General features: G+C 41.8%; 1 protein-coding gene and 1 long non-coding RNA gene across 51 annotated transcripts in view; one reads left to right on the forward strand and one right to left on the reverse strand.

Moving 5' to 3' along the window:
* The window catches only part of LOC109894777 (gastrula zinc finger protein XlCGF57.1-like), a 33,223-nt gene extending 14,595 nt beyond the window's left edge, over positions 1–18,628 (reverse strand). For 13 of the 50 annotated variants that reach the window (XM_031823307.1, XM_020488514.2, XM_020488504.2 and 10 more), the window contains exons 1-14: positions 18,189–18,627; positions 16,440–16,608; positions 15,949–16,134; positions 15,311–15,457; positions 14,619–14,745; positions 14,284–14,367; positions 13,427–13,510; positions 8,683–8,766; positions 6,436–6,519; positions 6,021–6,104; positions 5,256–5,339; positions 3,848–3,931; positions 1,284–1,367; positions 267–350 (exon numbers count right to left, since the gene is read on the reverse strand). In XM_031823307.1, coding sequence (XP_031679167.1) covers positions 267–350; positions 1,284–1,367; positions 3,848–3,931; positions 5,256–5,339; positions 6,021–6,104; positions 6,436–6,519; positions 8,683–8,766; positions 13,427–13,510; positions 14,284–14,367; positions 14,619–14,745; positions 15,311–15,457; positions 15,949–16,134; positions 16,440–16,484 — 1,261 coding nt within the window. In that variant the 5' untranslated portion in view covers positions 16,485–16,608; positions 18,189–18,627. Of the gene's footprint in view, positions 1–266; positions 351–1,283; positions 1,368–3,847; positions 3,932–5,255; positions 5,340–6,020; positions 6,105–6,435; positions 6,520–8,682; positions 8,767–13,426; positions 13,511–14,283; positions 14,368–14,618; positions 14,746–15,310; positions 15,458–15,948; positions 16,135–16,439; positions 16,609–17,817; positions 18,019–18,188 lie in introns of those variants that run through there. The other 37 variants (XM_031823324.1, XM_020488586.2, XM_020488544.2 and 34 more) reach the window with 30 other exon arrangements.
* On the forward strand, positions 15,404–16,784 carry LOC116374019 (uncharacterized). Its single transcript, XR_004209820.1, has 2 exons — positions 15,404–15,517; positions 15,938–16,784. It is a non-coding gene; the product is annotated as an uncharacterized LOC116374019 (long non-coding RNA).
* Positions 18,629–22,722: the final 4,094 nt, after the last annotated feature.

A 22,722-nucleotide genomic window follows, 5' to 3' on the forward strand; every position in this document is an offset into this window, starting at 1 on the left:
GTTAACTGCCTGTTCAGGGGCAGAACGACAGATTTTTACCTTTCGGTAAAACCTTTCGGTTACTAGTCCAACGCTCTAACCACTAGGCTACCCTGCCCTGAACAGATAAAGGCAAAAGGGTCTGAATACTTTCTGAAGGCATTGTATATTTTATTGGTCATCCTTAATATGCACAGTGGTTGGCATTTAAACCCTGCCAACTCTGTATACCTGGGCTCAGGTGTAGCCTGATCTTAATGACACGGGCATGGTGAACAGACCCATACCCATATGAGTGATGCTGTGTCTCCGCAGGTGGTGGCGCTCATAAAACCTCTTGTCACACATGGTGCAAGCGAACGGCTTCACTGCTGTACACAGAGAAAATAGTGTTTTTAAAGTCTCTCTCCATCGACTGAAGTCTTCCAAAATTAAGCTTAGGTGTGTATACATTCACTTCTGATAAACCACTGATATCAATGGTGATGTGCTGGAATGGTTCTCGTATTGTACAGTTGGTGAATTCGTAAATATGACACGAGTGCGTACAATGACATTTCAACTTGATGGCAAAGAACCAACATTGCTAGATTGCTAATGTGGACAATGTGTCAACCCAGACATTATGGGCCAAACTAGCTGCATTACTGTAAATGGCTTCGCTTTACCATATTTGGTCAAAAAGTGTCATATACAGGGACGATATGGCGCAACGCAGAAATTCTGGTATTTTTATACTGGCCCAAGTTTCCCACCACTCCAACTTGGAGGGTCGTTCAAGTGGTTATTTCCGAGTTGGGAAGTCATATTCTTTTATTTCCAACAGCAATCAAACGCACCATAACTTCCAGGTTATTCACCTTGAAGAATCCGATTACACTACCACCTCAATAGCTTGCGGTTGTTGGGGTATATACATTTTTTTTTTTTAAGTGTTGGTAAGTTGTGCGAATTAATGATGGCCAATAAAAGTTTTTTTTAAGGATGAGGCAATTTTACTAGGTGTCACCCACAGAGCTGAGAATGCAAGAAATTGCACAGATGATAAGTTAATTATCTAATACCAAAAACTTCACACCACATTTAGTATGATCAACAATATCCAAAGAACACTTATCAACATCCTGATTTCAAACAGTAAGATTGGGGGGGGGGGGGGGGTTCAGATTGTAGCACAATAAAATTCTACAACCAATTGTTTTTCATCATAAACAAATTATGTTTTCTTAGCCATCCTTGATTCGTGCAGTAGCTAGAATATAGGCAAAATCGTTCCAACCCTGTATACCAGAATGGACCCATACCCATATGAGTGACGCTGTGTCTCCGTAGATGGTCTCGCTGGAAAAACCTCTTGTCACACATGGTGCAAGCATACGGCTTCACCCCTATACACACACACACAGAACATCATATTATTTTTATGCCCCACTGTCCGTCAATTAAAGTCCTCCAAAATTAAGATGTATACATTTACAGTTCAGTCGGAAAGTATTCAGACCCCTTGTCTTTTTCCACATTGTTACATTACAGCCTTATTATAATATAATTTTTTTATATCCCTCAATCGACACACAATACCTCACAATGACAAATTTTAAAAAACGGTTTTTAGAAATGTTTGCAAATGTGTTAAGAAAAAACTGAAATATGACATTTACGTAAGTATTCAGACCCTTTTCTCAGTACTTTGTTGAAGCACCTTTGGCAGCGATTACAGCCGAGTCTTCTTAGGAGTGACGCTACAAGCTTGGAACATCTGTATTTGGGGAGTTTCTCCCATTCTTCTCTGCATATCTTCTCAAGTTCTGTCAGGTTGGATGGGGAGCGATGCTGCACAGCTATCTGTAGAGACCTGAAAATATGTTAGATCGGAGAGATCTGCTAGTCTCCCAGTCTCTGCCACTGAAAAACATCCCCACAGCATGATGCTGCCACCACCATGCTTCACCGTAGGGATGGTGCCAGGTTTCCTCCAGACGTGACACTTGGCATTCAGGACAAAAGGGTTCAATCTTGGTTTCATCAGACTAGTAAATCTGGTTTCTCCTTTAGCTACCTTTTGGCAAACTCCAAGTGGGCTGTCATGTGCCTTTTACCGAGTGGCTTCGTCTGGCCACTTTACCATAAAGACCTGATTGGTGGAGTGCTGCAGAGATGGTTGCCCTTCTGGAAGGTTCTCCCATCTGCACAGAGGAAATCTAGAGCTCTGTCAGAGTGACCATTGGGTTCTTTGTCACCTCCCTGACCAAGGCCCTTCTCCCCAGATTGCTCAGTTTGGATGGGCGTCCAGCTCTAGGAAGAGTCTTGGTGGATCCAAACTTCTTCCATTTAAGAATGATGACAGCCACTGTGTTCTTGGGGAGCTTCAATGCTGCAGAGATGTTTTGGTACCCATCCCCAGATCTGTGCCTTGAAACAATCCTGTTTGAGCTCCATAGACAATTCCTTTGACCTCATGGCTTGGTTTTTGCTCTGACATGCACTCTCAACGGTGGGACCTTATATAGACAGGTGTGCACCTTTCCAAATCCTGTCCAATTGAACTTACCACAGGTGGACTCCAATCAAGTTGTAGAAACATCAAGGATGATGAATGGAAACAGGATGTACCTGCGCTCAATTTCAAGTCTCATAGCAAAAGGTCTGAATACCTATGTAAATAAGAATAATAATAATAAATATCTGAAACCTGTTTATACTTTGTCCGTACAGGGTATTGCGTGTAGATTGATGAGGAAATGTTTATATTTAATCCATTTTAGAATAAGCCTGTAACGTAACAAAATATCAAGGGATCTGAATAGTTTCCGAATGCACTGTATACTTATAATAAATATCTTATAAAAACACTGATGTCGATCCACACAATAACTTCCCGGGTATTGGCCGTTTAGAATCTGATTACACTACCACCTCAATAGCTTGCGGTTGTTGGGGTTCATCAAAAAGGTGTTGACAAGGTGTGCAAAATTTAGGATCGGCCATTCGTTTATGATGAACCACAATTTGACAAGGCGTCCATCCACAGAATGTAAGAAATTGCACTTCATGATCTCATACAACACAGATTAAGGGATTATATTATCTGGTGGTAGTTCTTGGCCTTCTTAAAGTGCTTAAATTTAGGAAGTTGCGAAAATAAAGTGGTTTTCTAGTGGCGGCTTATGACCTAGTTCTACTGGGAACTTCGCAAGTACAACATAGCAATGATGCAATACAACGCTTTTCATCAAAGGCATTAACTTGCAAAGGACTGCAAATCACGATAATTATTGAGTCCTAAATCGTTGTTGAATGTGTGGTTGCATTTTTTTTTACTAACATCCTTAACTAGCTTCTATATGTGAGAAGATTACGGTGAGTGGACCCATACCCGTATGTTTGAGGCTGTGTCTCACCAGGTGGGAGCGCTGAACAAACCTCATGTTACACACGGTGCAAGCATAAGGTTTTACACCTAACCCCACAGAGCATCAATATATTATTTTAGTGCCTCTAATTTTTTAGGTTTAGTTATATGTATATACTTGGATGGTAAATCAATTGGTAGTTAACTACTAATTTCAATACTTGCCACAACGTAATAGGTATTCACAAAAATCTTTCAAATGTTACCCCCAATGTAGTGAGAGATTCTTTTATGCCCCCCCCCCTCTCATGATTTAGTCCACAACCATAACACATCACATGAGCTGATGATGTCACCCGGTGGCAAAACTAACCCATTCTCATCTTTAACATAATTAAATTAAGAACTTTTTGGGGATATGAAAACAATATTTTTTTTGTGCATGACTAATTCATAAATCCTGCCAACCCTGTATACTAGGGTTTAATTACAGGGAAAAGGTGAGAGGGTGCATACCCATATGAGTGAGGCTGTGTCTTGCCAGGTGGTAGCGCTGGAAGAACCTCTTGTCACACATGGTGCAACCAAATGGCTTCACCCCTACACACACACACACACACACACACAGCACCAACTTCAGTATAAAAAAGTTCAACTGCCAAAAATGATCAATCTTAAAGGAATAATCCACTCAAATCTTATTTTTTTCATTAGTGCACTGATTGATGGTGGTCCAAAAATGTTTTGCATTTCAGCAATCAAGTTCCGATATAGGACTTTCAAGAAGGAAATGATCACTTTCCACATCATGAAGAAGTGTTTCGCATCACCATGTTGATGTGGCACGTGACAAATAGATTTTTGAAAGACCTATATCTTGAAAACTTGATCGCTGACAAGCGAAACATTTTGGGACTATATCAACAGGGGACGAACGGAAAAAAATACCAAAAGATTTGAGTGGATTATTTCTTTACCTTTAGTGCAGCTAAATAAGCTTAGCACAGTTTGTCTTGTTCACCAGAAAATCTTGTTACAGCAGTTGGTCAAAAAGGTACAATCTACTAATCCAATTGGGACTTGATTTTAGCGCCCAATGAGTATTAGGCAGTTAATGTTTAAAAGGGCAATGCTCTAATACACCACCATAATACAAGGCAAAATCCCTGTTGTAGCCTAAGCGTGGGTACTAGCTACCAATGATTCCAATGGTTTAGCTAATAACAATTGCAATTTTGCTGAGTTAGGTTAGAATTTGGGGTGAAAATGGCAGTGGACACATGGCTTCACATCATGCTGTTCATATGAACATTAGATATTAAAATGTTAAGCAGTTGGTACATATTTAAACATAACACATTGACACAACCATGTGATTTTTGGCATGCTATTGTGACGTCTCAAACTCCTGAAGCGGTCTGGTTCACCTGCTATCCTAAACGCCATCAAAGATGGCTTCCATAGGACATTTTTGGAAATATAGTCAGCCTGAAGTTGTGGCTCTTAAGCCAGACCTCAAGCTCAATTCCAACATGGTGGTTCAAAGGTTTTATCGGACCTGGGACATCGATTTACAAATGTTGTGCAATGATTTGGGGGGTTTGATTCAAATCTATCAGTCCTCTAAACTGGTTAGCGTGGAAATCTTTTGCCTACATAAAACAACATTCAAGATCTTTCTCTAAGATCTGACAGGAATCAAGGCTAAGTATTGGTAGTGCTGTGCTGGGACAATAGTCTTTAATTTTGAAATAAAATGCCTTTAACAATACAAACTCGAGTTTGATGCAGTCATATGTATGAATTCAATTCCATTATACCCCAACATGACAACTCATGTAACCACACATTGCAGTGGGGCTCATGCATGACATTTGCAATGTCAGGTTGAAGCGAGAGGGAGATTTAAAGTGAGGACACATACCCGTATGAGTGAGGCTGTGTCTCTCCAGTTGGTAACGCTGAATAAACCTCATGTCACACATGGAACAAGCATATGGCTTCACTCCTAAACACACACACAGAGCAGACAAATATTAGCCATCTTTGTCAGTTTTAAAATATGCATTCCCTGATAAAAAAAAAAAAATCTAGACATTAACATGCTGGATTTCCTGCTATACAACTTCAATAATTGTATAAACAAATCACTTCGAGGGGAACTACAAAGAAAAAACAAATTGTGCAACTACCCTTAAGAGTACTTGCAATTACATTTCTCATATCATACAATGACTTTCTCTAAAGCTAAAAAAACACTTAAATTAATCTCATCTGGTGATTAATCACTCCCCTTGTTAAAAATACGAGTCAATTATATGAGAAACTTCGTTAGGAGATCACTGACTAGAAAAAAACCAGATGTATAAAACACAACACACCACTCCACTCTAATATTTGATAACATGGAGATTGAGATTGCTCTTTCCAGTGGACAGTAGTTTCCAACAAAGCCTCTTCATTCCATTCACTTTGAGATTAAGAAGGGGTTACCAACACAAGGACATCCAACACTAAATATCCTGTATAATTGAATATCCTGAGTGCTAAAAAAGTGGCCTAACCCTACAAATACATTTTGTCAGAACATTTGACAATGCATGGGGCTGTTGGGGACTTAACATGTACATTCAACTGAATAATGTTGCGTCACTAGCTCCAGTGAGGTAGCAGTGAGCAGACGCCATACCCGTATGAGTGAGGCTGTGTCTCGATAGGTGGTAACGCTGGTAGAACCTCATGTCACACATGGAGCAAGCGTACGGCTTCACCCCTATACACACACACACACACAGATCACCAGTCATGTCAGTATATAAGGCTTGTTAAGAGCATCATGCATATATTAACTGGGTTTGTATTGTGCCAGACAAACATATGGACAAACATTTTTGAAAACTCAGTGGCCTATTTTTAAAAGTAGTGGCAGCGGTGGAACGTGTCCATAACATTGCAAAACTAATTAAAGCTGTTCCTATAGAGCTTCTTGGAGTCCATCTGCAATATTTCATTGTTTGTACGAATCCAAACTCGATGGTCTTACGTAAAATTATTTCACTGGAGTACCTAAATATGTGAGATGGGTACGGTGAGCGGACCCATACCCGTATGTTTGAGGCTGTGTCTTGCCAGGTGGTAACGCTGGAAAAATCTTTGATCACACATGGAGCAAGCGTATGGCTTCACCCCTATACACACAGAGCACCAACTTTAGAGAAGTCTGCCTCTTGCCCTATGCTTAAGTAGTCCTCAACACTCATCGAAGAAAGCCTGATGCACCAGAACAAGGGCAGCAATTAAAATGATCTGAGACGTCACAATAGCCATGCAAAGCTTGCACTGAGACATTCCATTATTCAACAGTTGATTCGGGAAAGTATTCAGACCCCTTGACTTCATCCTAATTTAACAAAATATGCTTTATTCTAAAATTTATTAAATTGTTTTTTCACCTCATTAAACTACGCACAATATCCCACAATAACAGAGCAAAAACAGGTTTAGAACGTTTTGCTAATTTATTTCAAATAAAACACTGAAATATTACATTTACATAAGTATTCAGACCCTTTACTCAGTACTTTGTTGAAGCACCTTCGGCAGCGATTACAGCCTCGAGTCTTCTTGCGTATGACGCTACAAGCTGGGCACACCTGTATTTGGAGAGTTTCTCCCATCCTTCTCTGCAGATCCTCTCAAACTCTGTCAGGTTGGATGGGGAGAGTTGCTGCCCAGCTATTTCCAGGTCTCTCCAGAGATGTTGGATCGGGTTCTGGGCTCTGGCTGGTACCCCCAATGGACATTCAGAGACTTGTCCCGAAGTCACTCCAGCATCGTCTTGGCCATGTGCTTAGGGTCATTGTCCTGTTGGAAGGTGAACCTTCACTCCATTCTGAGGTCCTCTGGAGCAGGTTGTCATCAAATATGAGAAACTTGGTTAGAGACCACTGACTAGAAAAAAAACAGATGTATAAAACACATTAACACACCACTCTCTAATATTTTATAATTTTTGTACTTTGCTCCAGTCATCTTTCCCTTGAGCCTGACTAGTCTCCCAGTCCCTGCCACTGAAAAACATCCCCAGAGCAGAATGCTGCCACTATGCTTCACCGTAAGGATGGTGCCAGGTTTCCTCCAGACGTGACTGTTGGTATTCAGGCCAAAAAGTTACATTGGTTTCATCAGACCAGAGAATCTTGCTTCTTGGGGTCTGAGTCCTTTACCTGCCTTTTGGCAAACTCCATGCGGGCCGTCACGTGCCTTTTACTGAGGAGTGGCTTCCGTCTTGCCACTCTACCATAGAGGCCTGATTGGTGGAGTGCAGCAGATATGTTTGTCCTTCTGGAAGGTTCTCCCATCTCCACAGAGGAACTCTGGAGCGCTGTCAGAGTGACCATCGGGTTCTTGGTCACCTCCCTGACCAAGGCCCTTCTCCGCCGATTCCGCAGTTTGGCAAGGCAGCCAGCATTAGGAAGAGACTTGGTGGTTCCAAACTTCTTCCATTTAAGAATGATGGCGGCCACTGTGTTCATGGGGAGCTTCAATGCTGCAGAGATGTTTTGGTACCCATCCCCAGATCTGTGCCTTGAAACAATCCTGTCTCGGAGCTCAACGGACAATTCCTTTGACCTCATGGCCTGGTTTTTCCTCTGACATGCACTGTCAACTGTGGGACCATCTATAGACAGGTGTGTGCCTTTCCAAATAATGTCCAATTGAACTTACCACAGGTGGACTCCAATCAAGTTGTAGAAACATCAAGGATGATCAATGGAAACAAGATACACCGGAGCTCAAATTCGAGTGTCATAGCAAAGGGCATGAATACCTATGTAAATAAGGTATGCCTGTTCTTTAATTTTAATACATTCGCAAAAATGTCTAAAACAGTTTTCAATGTGTAATTATGGTGTAGTGTGTAGATTGACGAGGGAAAAAAATATGATCGATTTTAGAATAAGGCTGTAGCAATACAAAATGTGGAAAAGTGAAGGGGTCTGAATACTTTCTGAATGCACTCAACATATTTTAAAAGGGCTATAATGTAATTCAAAACAATTACCAGCATACCTCAGCATACCTTGAGTATACAAATATAGCTTATTAATGCACTATCCTACTAAAGGGCTGGTTTGGCAATTTACCAAGACAATGAAATTGCCAAGATAGTGAATCCAGAGATATTAACCAAAAGCCACACATTGTTAAGCGGTTCTAAAACTCTAGTTTGTTGTGGCTTTACGCCACCCTACGCAAGTACAACATAAGGAACCTGTGTATTGGTGCTTAAGTGCAGCATCAGTGTTTATAGCCCATTGTTAAGAGGGGTACGGTGTGCGGACCAGTACCCGTATGAGTGAGGCTGTGTCTCGCCAGGTGGTAACGCTGGAAGAATCTCATGTCACACATGTTGCAAGCAAACGGCTTCACCCCTATGCACACAGAGTATCAATATATTAGCTAGTTTTCCTATTGCATAAAGTGGAACACAAAACAATACCCAACTCCCAAACTATAACCATATACATTTCACACAAATGTAAGGACTGATTAGTTCTAGTACTAGAGGTAAAATGTTTGTTGCCATGTCTTAACCCCTGGGGACAAACACTTCAGTGTGCATTTAAGGTTAAAACAATAAAATGTTTTATGCCCAATCAAATTCAATTTGGGTTCAATTGCAACAATTGGGAATTAACTACAGAAATGTTAGCTGGCAAAGTGTAAGAGAGGAAACGCTTCACTGACATCAAAATAAGTTTTTACCTAAAAGAAAATTGTCATCAGTAATAATCTGTACCAACTTCAAGCCATTATCGATTACAATAACTAGCCATGAACTACGACCAGTAAGTAATGTGCGAGGCTTTGACATCAAGAGACCATTCCCACTGTTGGCAAGAGTCTGATAGTTTTAAACAATTTAAAAACATATACAGTGCCTTCAGAAATTATTCAGAGCCCTTGACTTTTTCCACATTTTGTTGTGTTACAGCTTGAATTTAAGATGGATTAAATAGAGATTGCATTTTACTGGCCTACACACAATACCCCCATAATGCCAAAGTGGAATGATGTTTTAGGATTTTTTATATATAAATTAATTAAAAATTAAAATCTGAAATGTCTCGAATCAGTAAGTATTCAACCCCTTTTATGGCAAGCCTAAAGTTCAGGAGTAAAAAAGTGCTTAATTAAGAAGTCGCATGGACTCACTGTGTGCAATAATATTGTTAAATATCATTTTTTTTTATAAACTACCTCATCTTTGTACCCCACACATACAGATAATTGTAAGGTCCCTCAGTCAAGGAGTGAATTTCAAACACAGATTCAACCACAAAGACCAGGGACGTTTTCCAATGCCTCGCAAAGGGCACCTATCGGCAGATGGGTTAAAAAGAATAATACTAAGATATACATTTTTTTAACACATTACATTTCCTGAGTGGCGCAGCAGTCTAAGGCACAGGCATCTCAGTGCTTGAGGCATCACTAGACACCCCGGTTCGAATCCAGGCTGTATCACAACCGGCTGTGATTGGGAGTCCCATAGGGTGGCGCACCATTAGCCCAGCATCATCCGGGCCCAGTGTAGGCCATCATTGTAAGTAAGAATTTGTTCTTAAAGGACTTGCCTAGTTAAATTAAAACAGTTACACTTTGGATGGTGTAGCAATACACCCAGTCACTATAAAAGATAGATATCCTTCCTAACGCAATTGCTGGAGAGGAAAGAAACCACTCAGGGATTTCACCATGCTGCCAATGGTGACTTTAAAACAGCTTGGAGAAAACTGAGGATGGATCAACATTGTAGCTACTCCACAATGCTACCCTAAATGAGAGTGAAAAGGAAGCATGTACAGAAAAAAATATTCCAAAACATGCATCCTGTTTGCAATAAGGCACCAAAGTAAAACTGCAAAAAAGGTGGCAAAGAAATGTACTTTAAGTCCCAAATATAAAGTGTTTTGTTAGGGCAAATCCAACAACACATCACTAATTACCACACCCCATATTTTCAAGCATTGCTGCATCATGTTATGGGTATGCTTGTCATCGGCAAGGACTAGGGATTAGGGAGGGTCTGGCCAGTAGGGATATCCTTGTCTCATCGCGCACCAGCAACTCCTGTGGCGGGCCGGGCGCAGTGTGCGCTAACCAAGGTTGCCAGGTGCACGGTGTTTCCTCCGACACATTGGTGCGGCTGGCTTCCGGGTTGGATGCGCGCTGTGTTAAGAAGCAGTATGGCTTGGTTGGGTTGTGTATTGGAGGACGCATGACTTTCGACCTTCGTCTCTCCCGAGACCGTACAGGAGTTGTAGCGATGAGACAAGATAGTAGCTACTAACAATTGGATACCACGAAATTGGGGAGAAAAAGCAGGTAAAAAAATTAAGTAAAAAAACAGTAGTACTGTAGGAATGGCATTCGTGCTGAAGGCCACAGGCCCAAAACAGTATTGCCGCATATTAGCTTTGCTTGAATTGCCCTAAATGCATTCTTGTTCTTCTCAGACCACTTTTTAAATTATATTTCAACATTTGAGGTAGGCAATATGATCACACCGGTAATAGACCAGTTAATGTATTACTTGTGAGGCACAGCTAAGTGTGATGACTACAGGTGTGATTACAACCTCTGATGAGTTTAGAGCAGGGCTACACAACCCTGCTCCTGGAGAGCTACCCTCTTGTAGGTTCACACTCCAACCTGATACAGAGCATCAACTAGCTAATTATTAGAATCAGGTGCGCTAGATGAGGGACAAAGTGAAAACCTACAGGACGGTAGCTCTCCAAGAGCAGGGTTGGACAGCCCTGGTTTAGAGCTGGAGGTAGTCACCCCATACAAGTACTTGGACAGTGTACCATCTAACCATACTCCCTTCTCTCAGCACATATCAAAGCTGCAGGCTAAACTTAAATCTAGACTTGGTTTCCTCTATCATAATCACTCCTCTTTCACGCCAGCTGCCAAACTAACCCTGATTCACATGACCATCCTACCCATGCAAGATTATGGAGACGTAATTTATAGATTGGCAGGTACGGGTGTTCTCGATCGGCTAGATGTTCTTTACCATTCAGCCATCAGATTTGCCACCAATGCTCCTTCTAAGACATGTCACTTCACTCTATACTCCTCTGTAAACTGGTCATCTCTGTATACCCGTTGCAAGACCCACTGGTTGATGCTTATTTATAAAACCCTCTTCGGCCTCACTCCCTCATATCTGAGATATCTACTGCAGCCCTCATCCTCCACATACAACACCCGTCCTGCCAGTCACATTCTGTTAAACGTCCCTAAAGCGCACACATCCCTGGGTCGCTCCTGTTTTCAGTTCGCTGCAGCTAGCGACTGGAACGAGTTGCAACAAACACTCAAACCGGACAGTTTTATTTCAATCTCTTCTTTCAAAGACTCGATCACGGACACTCTTACTGACAGTTGTGGCTGCTTCAAGTGATGTATCTACCCTTTGTGCTGTTATTTGTGCCCAATACTGTTTGTACCATGTTCTGTTGCTACCATGCTGTGTTGTCATGTGTTGCTGCCACCATGTTGTGTTGTCATGTGTTGCTGCCATGCTATGTTGTTGTCTTAGGTCTCTCTTTATGTAGTGTTGTGGTGTCTCTTGTTGTGATGTGTGTTCTGTCCTATATTTAAATGCCAGCCCCCATTCCCGCAGGTGGCCATTTGCCTTTTAGTAGGCCGTTATTGTAAATACGAATTTGTTCTTAACTGACTTGCCTAGTTAAATAAAGGTTCAATTTAAAAAGTTAAATCATATTTAAATAATTTGCTTAATATTTTTATTTCGCTGGGCTGATGGAGCAAGACTCAGCAGAGGGAGAGGGCAGCAGACTAACGGTCCACCTCTCAACATCCCTCCACTCTCTCTTTCCTCCCCTGACACTGACCAAAAAACGTTCTTCCAGCTGATGGCGAAACTCGAGCTGCACCGCATTGTTTCTACCTCATGCAAAAAGGTATGACGTTACTCCTATGACCAGACAAATTAAATATTCCTCGATATTACAAAAAAGGTGCAAGCCGCTAATAAATGCAATCCTATCGATACACTTTCCTTCTCATTCATTCATTGCAACTGCAGCGCTAGTTGTAGAGCGAGTGGAAGTAGGGAGAACGGCTGATAAGAAAAAAAAGTGTTGAATAGAAAGTGTTGACAGTGCTAAGTAAAAACATAAACTCACTGATAAACAGCAGCGCTTTAATATAGACATTGACAGTCTCTCTCTCTAGTCATGGTTTTAAAAGTTTAGAATGGGACATGTCTCCTACTCGGCGTGCAAGGCCGCTGAATCGGGTGCATCTACTGCCAACAGTGCGAGATGAAGTCAAATAATTGGAACGCAAGGCTTATCGTACAGAAATGTTTGGCGATCGAACAGTTCCTAGAGGGTGAATGTTCCGGAGTGGCCTAGTTACAGCTCTATATATAATTGTCTTGCAAATCTATGGCAAGACTTAAATGGAGGCCTAGCAATGACCAACACCCAATTTGACAAAGATTTAAATGAAGAAATGTGCAAATATTGTACAATCCAGGTGTACAAAGCTCTCAGAGACTTACCCAGAAAGGCTCACAGCTGTAATCACTGCAAAAGGGGATTCTAACATGTATTGACTCAGGGGTGTGAATACTTATGCAAATAAGATATTTCTGTATTTCAGATTCAATACATTTGCAAACATTTCTAAAAACAGGTTAAAACTGTCGTTATGGGGTATTTTGTGTAGATGGGTGAGAGGGAAAAAAATGTAATCCATTTTGAATTAAAAGGCCGCAACGATGTGGAATAAGTCAACGGGTAGGAATACTTTCTGAAGGCACAGTAACTGTATATTAAGTTTGCATTTCTACCTATATGAAGGCCACATGGTTTTTGTCCGAGCATAAAGATCTTTGTCACATCCTGAGCTCCCGAAGCTGGCCAACTGCCATGCTGTCTTTTTGATTTTACACTCAATACATTTCTACTGAGAGGCTGCTCTATGACAAACAGGAGTAAAATGGGTCGCTTGTTTTATGTGAGATGGGTACGGAAAGAGGACTCATACCCGTATGAGTGAGGCTGTGTCTCTCCAGGTGGTAACGCTGGAAAAACCTCATGTCACACATGGAACAAGCGTACGGCTTCACCCCTATACACACAGAGCATACAAATATTAGCTATTCAATCTGCACAGAATTTGTTTTAAAGAAAAAAAAAGGATTTATTCCAAATTGCAAACTGTCCACTCAAATGAACTTGAGTAGGATTATTGGTTATATTTACAAGGATAAACATATGGCCAAATGATGAACACACCCATAATACTTGACTATGATCCGAATGCATCTTGCTTTAGGTCAGGTCAAATGAGAATTTCACAAATATCAGATAACAAAAAAATCTAAAGCAAATAGTTTTCACTGTAAATTAAAAATGCAAACGTGTAAAGCAGTGTTTTATTTTCCAATATAGGAGAAGCTATAGACCACTATTCAAATGGTCTACTTACCAATATTACAAAATGTCTCAGAAAATCAGTCGCTTGATGTCCATGCAGTAAATTCTATTCAAAATCTCATACTGCATACAAAAAGCTACTGCTAAACTAGCAACACCTTCACCTACTAAAAGCAACATTGTCCTAAAAACTGTGACCTTTGTGCAGCCTCCTATGGCCAATCTATAAACATTTGTACCAAATAGATCTTTCACTTGTACTCTCATTGGTGTTGGGGGACCCATTTGTACATTTGTGATAACCCTCTCCTTCACATAGTTGAGGTGAAAGGAATGTTGAGCTTTGTTGGAAATTACTGTCCAAATGACAAAAGAACACTGAAAACCCTGTACACTTGGGTTCCGGTGCAGCACTACAGGTGTAGCCTGTTTAGTGAGAGATGGGTACGGTAAGAGGACGCATACCCGTGTGAATGAGGCTGTGTCTCTCCAGGTGGTAACGCTGAATAAACCTCATGTCACATATGCCACAAGCATACGGCTTCTCCCCTAAACCGAAGAGTACCAGTTTTAGTGAAAGGTCCCCACAGAGAACACCAAAAACTGTGAATGAAAATCTGACACTAGACAATCTCTTTTTGGAGGCCATCTCAAGATTAAAATCACTGGTCACTTAATTCAAACGGGTGTTTCTGCTGGCCTTATGTATTTTTGTACTGTATTAGCTAAGCATGTTAAACATCTCCCTAACTGGTAATGGAAAACTTCCAGTAGTAGGCCATTGTGGTTGGGACACATACCTGTATGAATGAGGATGTGTCTCTTCAGGTGATATCCACTCCTAAAGGCTCCGTAACAGTGATCACAGATGAAGTTTTTCTGCACTTTGGATATGGGACAGTTACCATTCTCATCCACAACAACCACCTAGGCAGGATATGACAGAATAGTGGCTCAGCATAAAATTGTAGGCCTAAATACACCATAGAGAAGAAATAAAACTTGCAAACGTACACATCTACTAAATCATCACAACAACCATGTTGTATAGAAAGAAACATATGACACAATCATTTTAGTATGAGAAAAGCCAGTGCAGACATAAAGGCTGAATTAAATTAAGGTAGTACAGGATTAAAACAATGTTGACCATTTTGGCCATTTAAAGCAAAACCTAGAGAAGGGTTAACCCCCTCCCACATGTTACTGCTCCCCCCTCAAACACAATAACAGTTATTGTGTTCCCCTCCCCCCTCTTTCCTCTCCAGAGAACCCCACCCCCTCCACATCTCATCTGCACTCCTCCCCCCACACAAAATGTGCAAACTCAAAGGCACCAACTCAGCGAGAGACAAAAAGTCAGTCACACACACACACACAGAAGCACAAAGCGAGCCAAACACCCACAAACACACCTTCAGACCGTTTTTTATAACACAATCTCTCCTAAACACACGGAGGCTGTTTTGCTTTAAAATTCAGAGACACTGACCTTCCCTCCCCTCCCGTCTTGCTCTCTCACTTTACAGGGCGTTCCTGACTTCCTGTTCTTCTTTTTCAGCTGCATGTCTTCGTTGGCCCTCATCTCCTTCTCGTCCAGAAGGCGGGGGGCGTGGAAGTCAGCCTCCTTCCGGATAAGCTGGGGAGCACATACAAGAGGGAGAGAGGAGCCTGTGAATCAGCCTTCCTGGTGGAGATGGTATGAAACTTAAAATGAGAAATGACCTTACAGATAAGGCCTACATTTCAAGACAGAAACAAAACAAGAACGGAATGCAAGGAATGTTTTCTAAATGTGTGAAATTTAAACATGAACCACAGGATATTTTAGAATCGTTTAGATGATTATGCTGGGAAAACAAATAATAATGAACAGTAAAAAAATAGGCAAAAGAGAGAAATACAGAATGTAACCTATGACTACTTTTAAATGGTGTATATATTCTGGCGGCCTCTTTAAATCATGAATGAAGACTTATTTAGGCATATTAGCAGGCCACAGTAAGTTACTTCAGAGACCTAGCCAATGGGAAATATATCCATTTCTAATTTGTTGTTCTTTCAGTGGGTGACAATGATAAACAACAAAGTTCCCTCCTCCCCCTCTGCATTGCCCCAGCTCCTCCTAACCAGGGGTGGGCAGCTCATTCCAGATGGCAGGATCATGTGGCTCTGAGGACCGCGGTCTAAACCATCCCTCTGGGGTGGTGGACCATGGCCGAGCGGAGCCATCATCTTCTTGGGCGGACCGGCCATGGAGCTGGCCTGCATCAGGGCCATACTGGAGAGGACAGCCTCACAGCCAAGCAACCCCGCCTAGGAACAGAACCGAGCCCGAGTCAGGGAAATCCAGTACCAATCAGACATTTAGAAAATATATAAAACAGAACCAGTCTGGGTGTAGAGGAGCTAAACAAATGAGAAGACAAACACTCAGACTGTCAGAGGCCAAGTTACAGTTACACCAGAAACAGTATGAAACCCAATGATAAAAATTAAAATCAAGCACTTTACATTTTATGACGACCACATCCTGAGTGACAAAAGATACTGTATAATGTTGCCTAATAGTAGGCATGTTGTTTGTAGCCATTTTATCATTTTTTTGTTGGAAAACAAACCCATTTCATATGGTCGCGGACTGAGCTGCTGGGCAGGTGTGACATTGCAGTGGGAACGGTGTATGTGAGGGCGGGGATGGGGGCGGGGACAAGGTCATCCAGGGATCCGTCAATCAGGATGGTCAGTCTGACGGGGGGCCACACCCACCACACTCATCTAGCACTAAAACTGAGGAAGAGGAGGATGTGGACAATACATAAAAATACATTCAATAATAATGAAATGATTTTTAAAAACAATAAAACCAGCAATGAGTCACAGATTGTAACTGCACCAACCACACAAAACCCAATTATAACTCAAAAACTAGCATCTCCATAATAAACTGTAAGTCATTTGGTTTACTCCTTGTTTGTCACTGTCATCAGGTCACTTTGCTAACTATGAAATATGATCCTGAAAGAGCTGCGCCTACAAGCCCTGAACACGGGTCACATTAATACAACACATCTAGCTAATATCCAAAATGGGATGGTCAAGCAATTCAGTCAGGGACCCAATTCCAATTGTGTACATAATCATATAGCTAATGTTAGCTAGCAAACAGGTGTAAAAACTATAAACAGTATAGCTAGCTACCATGAATTTGGGACAAAACGCTAATACTGTAGATAGGTTAACCTAACTGACTACCATGATTAAGAATAGCCATACAGCTGAAAAACATTTTACAAATTAAACCAATGGCACCAACATTGGCAAGTTAATGGCTATAGCCAAAGCCATGCATTTAGATATTCCAAATTTAAAAAGTTGACCTAACTCTAGCTAGCTAAATATATGCAATGTAATAACAATAGTCAAATAATATGGCTCTGGCTAAATTATGATCCAGGGAAAGTCTAAAGCTATCTTTTAGCAACCCCATAGCTAGCTAACATTATTACATGTAGCCAGCAGCAACATTTTGATACACTAATGTCTAGTTATCGTTGCAAATATGAGCAGTTTTCCCTGGATGCAGCTAGCTACTGACTAACTTCGTAATTGGCGAAGTTAACGAAATAACTAGCTAGTGTGGGAAGGCAATGGACAATCAAGTAGTAATATACAGTGAAACACATTTAATAAAACGTAGCTGGTTAGCTAACGTTTGCTAGTTAGCCTGCAATGGTAGAAATACTAACGTTAGCTACTTGAAGTTACATTTAAATGGCTTAACCCAACAATTAAAAGGATTATCTCGTAATCGTATAATCATTTCAAGATTATTGCACGAATCGCTCAGGTTAAGAATCTGCTAGTTACAAAATTGTTAATGTAATCATAGCCTCTCGATGATTTGTATCGGAGTTAACTAGCCGCTAGCCAAAACAGAAACAGATAGCTAGCTAATAACGACGTAGCTAACGTTAGCTAGTAGTGGCTTCCACGTACATCATCACATCTTACTAACTTCAGTTGCCACCCATCAACAAATCGAAATATAATTATATCGTTAGGCAATTTCGATATGATTAGATCCGGATAAATACAGCCAGCTATATAAAACAAGTTTGAGGATTGCGATCAGATTAGCCACAAAACGACGAAGCAGCTAGTACAGCAAGATTTCCCGATAAAGACATTCATTCGTGATGGTCGATGCGTACTCCCCCTCCCCTGTTGTCAAGCTAACAAGTCGTGTCAGTCACTGCTTTTTAGCTTAGAGACGGAGGCCAAATCTGTCAAATATCGCCTGATACACGACTAAACATACAATAAGTGAAACCATTTGTGATATTCAAACGTCGTTTTTTGGTGTTTACCTTTAAATTTTCCTCGTTTGTCGTGTTTCGACGCCCGTGGCCTGAGTTCCAATTTCTTTCAATTTACAAACACAGGAAACGCCACCGGATGTGCTCCCCGAGGAGAACCCTGCCATGTGATTGGAGAAAATGGGTATATACGTCTGCCATGTTGGAAGATGAAAACGTTACTCCATTTTAGTTCGGATCAATTAGTAGCCTGAACCACGTATAATTTCAGTTTAGAAAGACGTATCTTTGCCCCGACAGTGCCTGTATTCATACACGTAGATTTTCAGCCTTCCCCCTCCAAAAAAACACCAGCAACTAGGATTTTGTCTGAATAATCTGTTGGTCAAATGCACACAGTCCATTCGAGTGTCAGTTGAATTACACGCAGCAAAAACATAAACGCAAAATCTTAAGTGTTAGTCCCATGTTTCATGAGCTGAAATATTTTCCATACATACAAAAAGCTTATTTTTCAAAAATGTTGTGCACAAATGGGTTTATATCCCTGTTAGTGAGCGTTTCTCCTTTGCCAAGATAATCCATCCACCTGACAGGTGTGGCGTACCAAGAGGCTGATTAAAGAGCATGATCATTACACAGGTGCACCTTGTGCTGAGGACAATAAAAAGCCACTTTAAAATGTGCAATTTTGCTGCTCAACACAATGCCACAGATGTCTCAAGCACTGAGGGACTGTACAATTGGCATGCTGACCGCAGGAATGTCCACCAGAGCGGTTGCCAGAGAATTTAATATTAGTTTCTCCACCACCTGAGACCTCTAATGTCGCTTAGAGAATTTGGCAGTACATCCAACGAGCCTCACAACCGCAGATCACGCGTAGCCAGACCAGGAGCTCCACATACGGCTTCTTCACCTGTGGGATCGTCTGGGGGGGAACTCATTCTGATTGGCTGGGCCTGGCTCCCCAGTGGGTGGGCCAATGCCCTCCCAAGTCCACCCATGGCTGTATCCCTGCCCAGTCCTGTGAAGAAGAAAAAACATCAAGCAGTATGATGAAACTGGCTCTCCTGAGGACTGCCACAGGAATGGAAGACCAAGAGTTACCTCTGCTGCAGAGGATAAGTTCATTAGAGTTACCAGCCTCAGAAATTGGAGCCCAAGTAAATGCTTCACAGAGTTCAAGTAACAGACACATCTCAACATCAACTGTTCAGAGGAGACTGTGTGAATCAGGCCTTCATGGTCGAATTGCTGTAAAGAAACCACTACTAAAGGACACCAATAATAATAAGAGACTTGCTTGAGCCAAGAAACATGAGCAATGGACATTAGACTGGTGGAAATTTGTCCTCTGGTCTGGAGTCCAAATTGGTTACAACCACTTAGTCTTTGTGAGATGCGGTGTGGGTGAATGGATGATCTCCACTATTTCCCACCGTAAAGCATGGAGGAGGAGGTGTGATGGTATGGTGGTGCTATGCTGGTGACACTGTCTGTGATTTATTTAGAATTCAAGGCACACTTAACTACCACAGCATTCTGCAGCAATACGCCATCCCATCTGGTTTGGGCTTAGTGGGACTATAATTTGTTTTCAACAGGACAATGACCCAACACACCTCCAGGCTGTTTAAGGTCTATTTTACCAAGAAGGAGAGTGATGGAGTGCTGCATCAGATGACCTGGCCTCCACAGTCACACAACCTCAACCCAATTGAGATGGTTTTGGATTAGTCGGACCGCAGAGTGAAGGAAAAGCAGACAAGTGCTCATCATATGTGGGAACTCCTTCAAGACTGTTGGAAAAGCATTCCAGGTGAGTTGGTTGAGAGAATGCCAAGAGTGTGCAAAGATGTCAAAGGCAAAGGGTGGCTATTTGAACAATCTCAAATATAAAATATATTTTGATTTGTTTCACACTTTTTTGGTTACCAAATGATTCCATATGTGCCATTTCATAGTTTTGATGTCTTCACTATTATTCAAAAATGTAGAAAATAGTCAAAATAAAGAAAAACCCTTGAATGAGTAGGTGTTCTAAAGCATTTGACCGGTAGTGTGTGGGGCGGCAGATACCCTAGCGGTTAAGAGCGTTGGACCAGTAACCAAAAAGTCGCTGGTTCGAATGTTGATATGTGCTTGATCAAGGCACCCTAATCACCCCTGTAAGTCGCTCTGGATAAGAGTGTCTGCCAAATGACTAGAATACGTTAAGGGTAGGCTATACCGTGTCTCCGAATCAAGGATTGCCAGGTTTTGAATAATTCTCTATCAATAGGCATAGGCCTATGCAAACACTTTTACAAATAGTTATCCAATAACCTTTGTGTTTTTATCAGCGGGATATTTGTAAACAGCGTATTCTCCAGTGTTAAATTTAACACCGGTCCAGTGTCTATACTGGTCCCCACTTTTCAGTGTTAAATTAACACACTGCTATCTGCATATTTCCCAGACTGCCTTGCCATCCTGGTGAATTGTAGAGTTTACAACCCATGGTTGTATTTGTTAGTGAAAGAGACATCCCTGCTGCAGTCATTAAGGTTTTGATTTGTGGGCTTTAAACAAGTGAAATCCTTAGTGACTATGTAATCATTAAAATTACATGATTCAACACAATATAACTATTTAATAAGGTATTAATTTGAGGGCTTAGCTTTACCCTATTACAGTGGCCTGAAATTCACGTTTTTCAGGCTTGTAAGTCACATTATGATAGCTTGCAAAGTGATGTGTAATTCCTATTGGAATCAAATGTTGTTTGTCACATGCGCCGAATACAACAGGTGTAGACCTTACAGTGAAATGCTTACTTACAAGCCCTTAACCAACAATGCAGTTTAAAGATAAATAAGCGTTAAGTAAAAAATAGATAAGTAAAAAATAAAAGTAACAAGTAATTAGAGTGCAGCAGTAAAATAACGGTAGCGAGGCTATATACAGGGGGTACCGGTACAGAGTCAATGTGCGGGGGGGCACCAGTTAGTCGAGGTAATTGAGGTAATATGTACATGTAGGTAAAGTTAAAGTGACTATGCATACATAATGGAATGGTCTGCCTATCCATGTGAGTGACGCAGGCTCGGTCTCAACCTTTAAGTCTTTATTGAAGACTCATCTCTTCAGTAGGTTCAGTGTAGTCTGGCCCAGGGGTGTGAAGGTGAACTGAAAGGCACTGGAGCGACGAACCGCCCTTGCTGTCTCTGCCTGGCCTGTTCCCCTCTCTCCACTGGGATTATCTGCCTCTAACCCTATTACAGGGGCTGAGTCACTGGCTTAGTGGTGCTCTTTCATGCCGTAACTTGAGTGGGTTGAGTCACTGAAGTGATTTTCCTGTCCTGGTTGGCACCTCCCTCGGGTTCGTGCCGTGGGGGAGGTTTTCGTGGGCTATACTCGGCCTTGTCTCAGGATAGTAGGTTGGTGGTTGAAGATATCCCTGTAGTGGTGTGGGGGCTGTGCCTTGGCAAAGTGGGTGGGGTTATATCCTGCCTGTTTGGCCCTGTCCGGTGGTATTGTCGGATGGGGCCACAGTGTCTCCGACCCCTCCTGTCTCTGCCTCCAGTATTTATGCTGCAATAGTTTACATGTCGGGGGGCTAGGATCAGTCTATTATATCAGGAGTATTTCTCATGTCTTATCCAGTGTCCTGTGTGAATTTAAGTATGCTCCCTCTAATTCTCTCTCTCTCTTTCTCGCTGTCTTCTCTCGGAGAACCTGAGTCCTAGGACCATGCCTCAGGACTACCTGGCCTGACGACTCCTTGCTGTCCCCAGTCCACCTGGTCATGCTGCTGCTGCAGTTTCAACTGTTCTGCCTGGAACTCTGACCTGTTCACTGGACGTGCTACCTTGTCCCAGACCTGCTGTTTTGGACTCTCTCTCACTCTTTTTATTTAATTTTTTGTTTCACTTTTATTTAACTTGGCGGGTCAGTTGAGAACAGATTCTTGTTTTCAGTGGCAGCCTAGGAACAGTGGGTTGGCTGCCTTGTTCAGGGGCGGAGGGACAGGTTTTTGCCATGTCAGCTCGGGGATTTGATCTTGCAACATTTTGGTTGCAGGTCCAACGCTCTAACTACTAGGCTACCTGCCGCTCGCTTTACCGCACCTTTTGTCTCTAACTCTGAATGATCGGCAATGAAAAGCCAACTGACATTTACTCTTGAGGTGCTGACCTGTTGCACCATCTACAACCATTGTGATAATTATTATCTGACCCTACTGGTCATCTATGAACGTTTGAACATCTTGGCCATGTTCTGTTATAATCTCCACCCAGCACAGCCAGAAGAGGACTAGCCACCCCCCAGAGACTGGTTACTCTCTAGGTTTCTTCCTAGGTTCCTGCCTTTCTAGGGAGTTTTTCCTAGCCACTGTGCTTCTACATCTGCGTTGCTTGCTGTTTGGGGTTTTAGGCTGGGTTTCTGTACAGCACTTTGTGACATGGGCTGATGTAAACAGGGCTTTATAAATAAATGTGATTGATTGATAATAAATAGAGAGTAGCAGCAGTATAAACAGAGAGTAGCCATTTGATTAGCTGTTCAGGAGTCATATGGCTTTGGGGTAGAAGCTGTCAAG

Source organism: Oncorhynchus kisutch, linkage group LG1, assembly GCF_002021735.2.
Source record: "Oncorhynchus kisutch isolate 150728-3 linkage group LG1, Okis_V2, whole genome shotgun sequence".
NCBI lineage: Eukaryota > Metazoa > Chordata > Actinopteri > Salmoniformes > Salmonidae > Oncorhynchus > Oncorhynchus kisutch.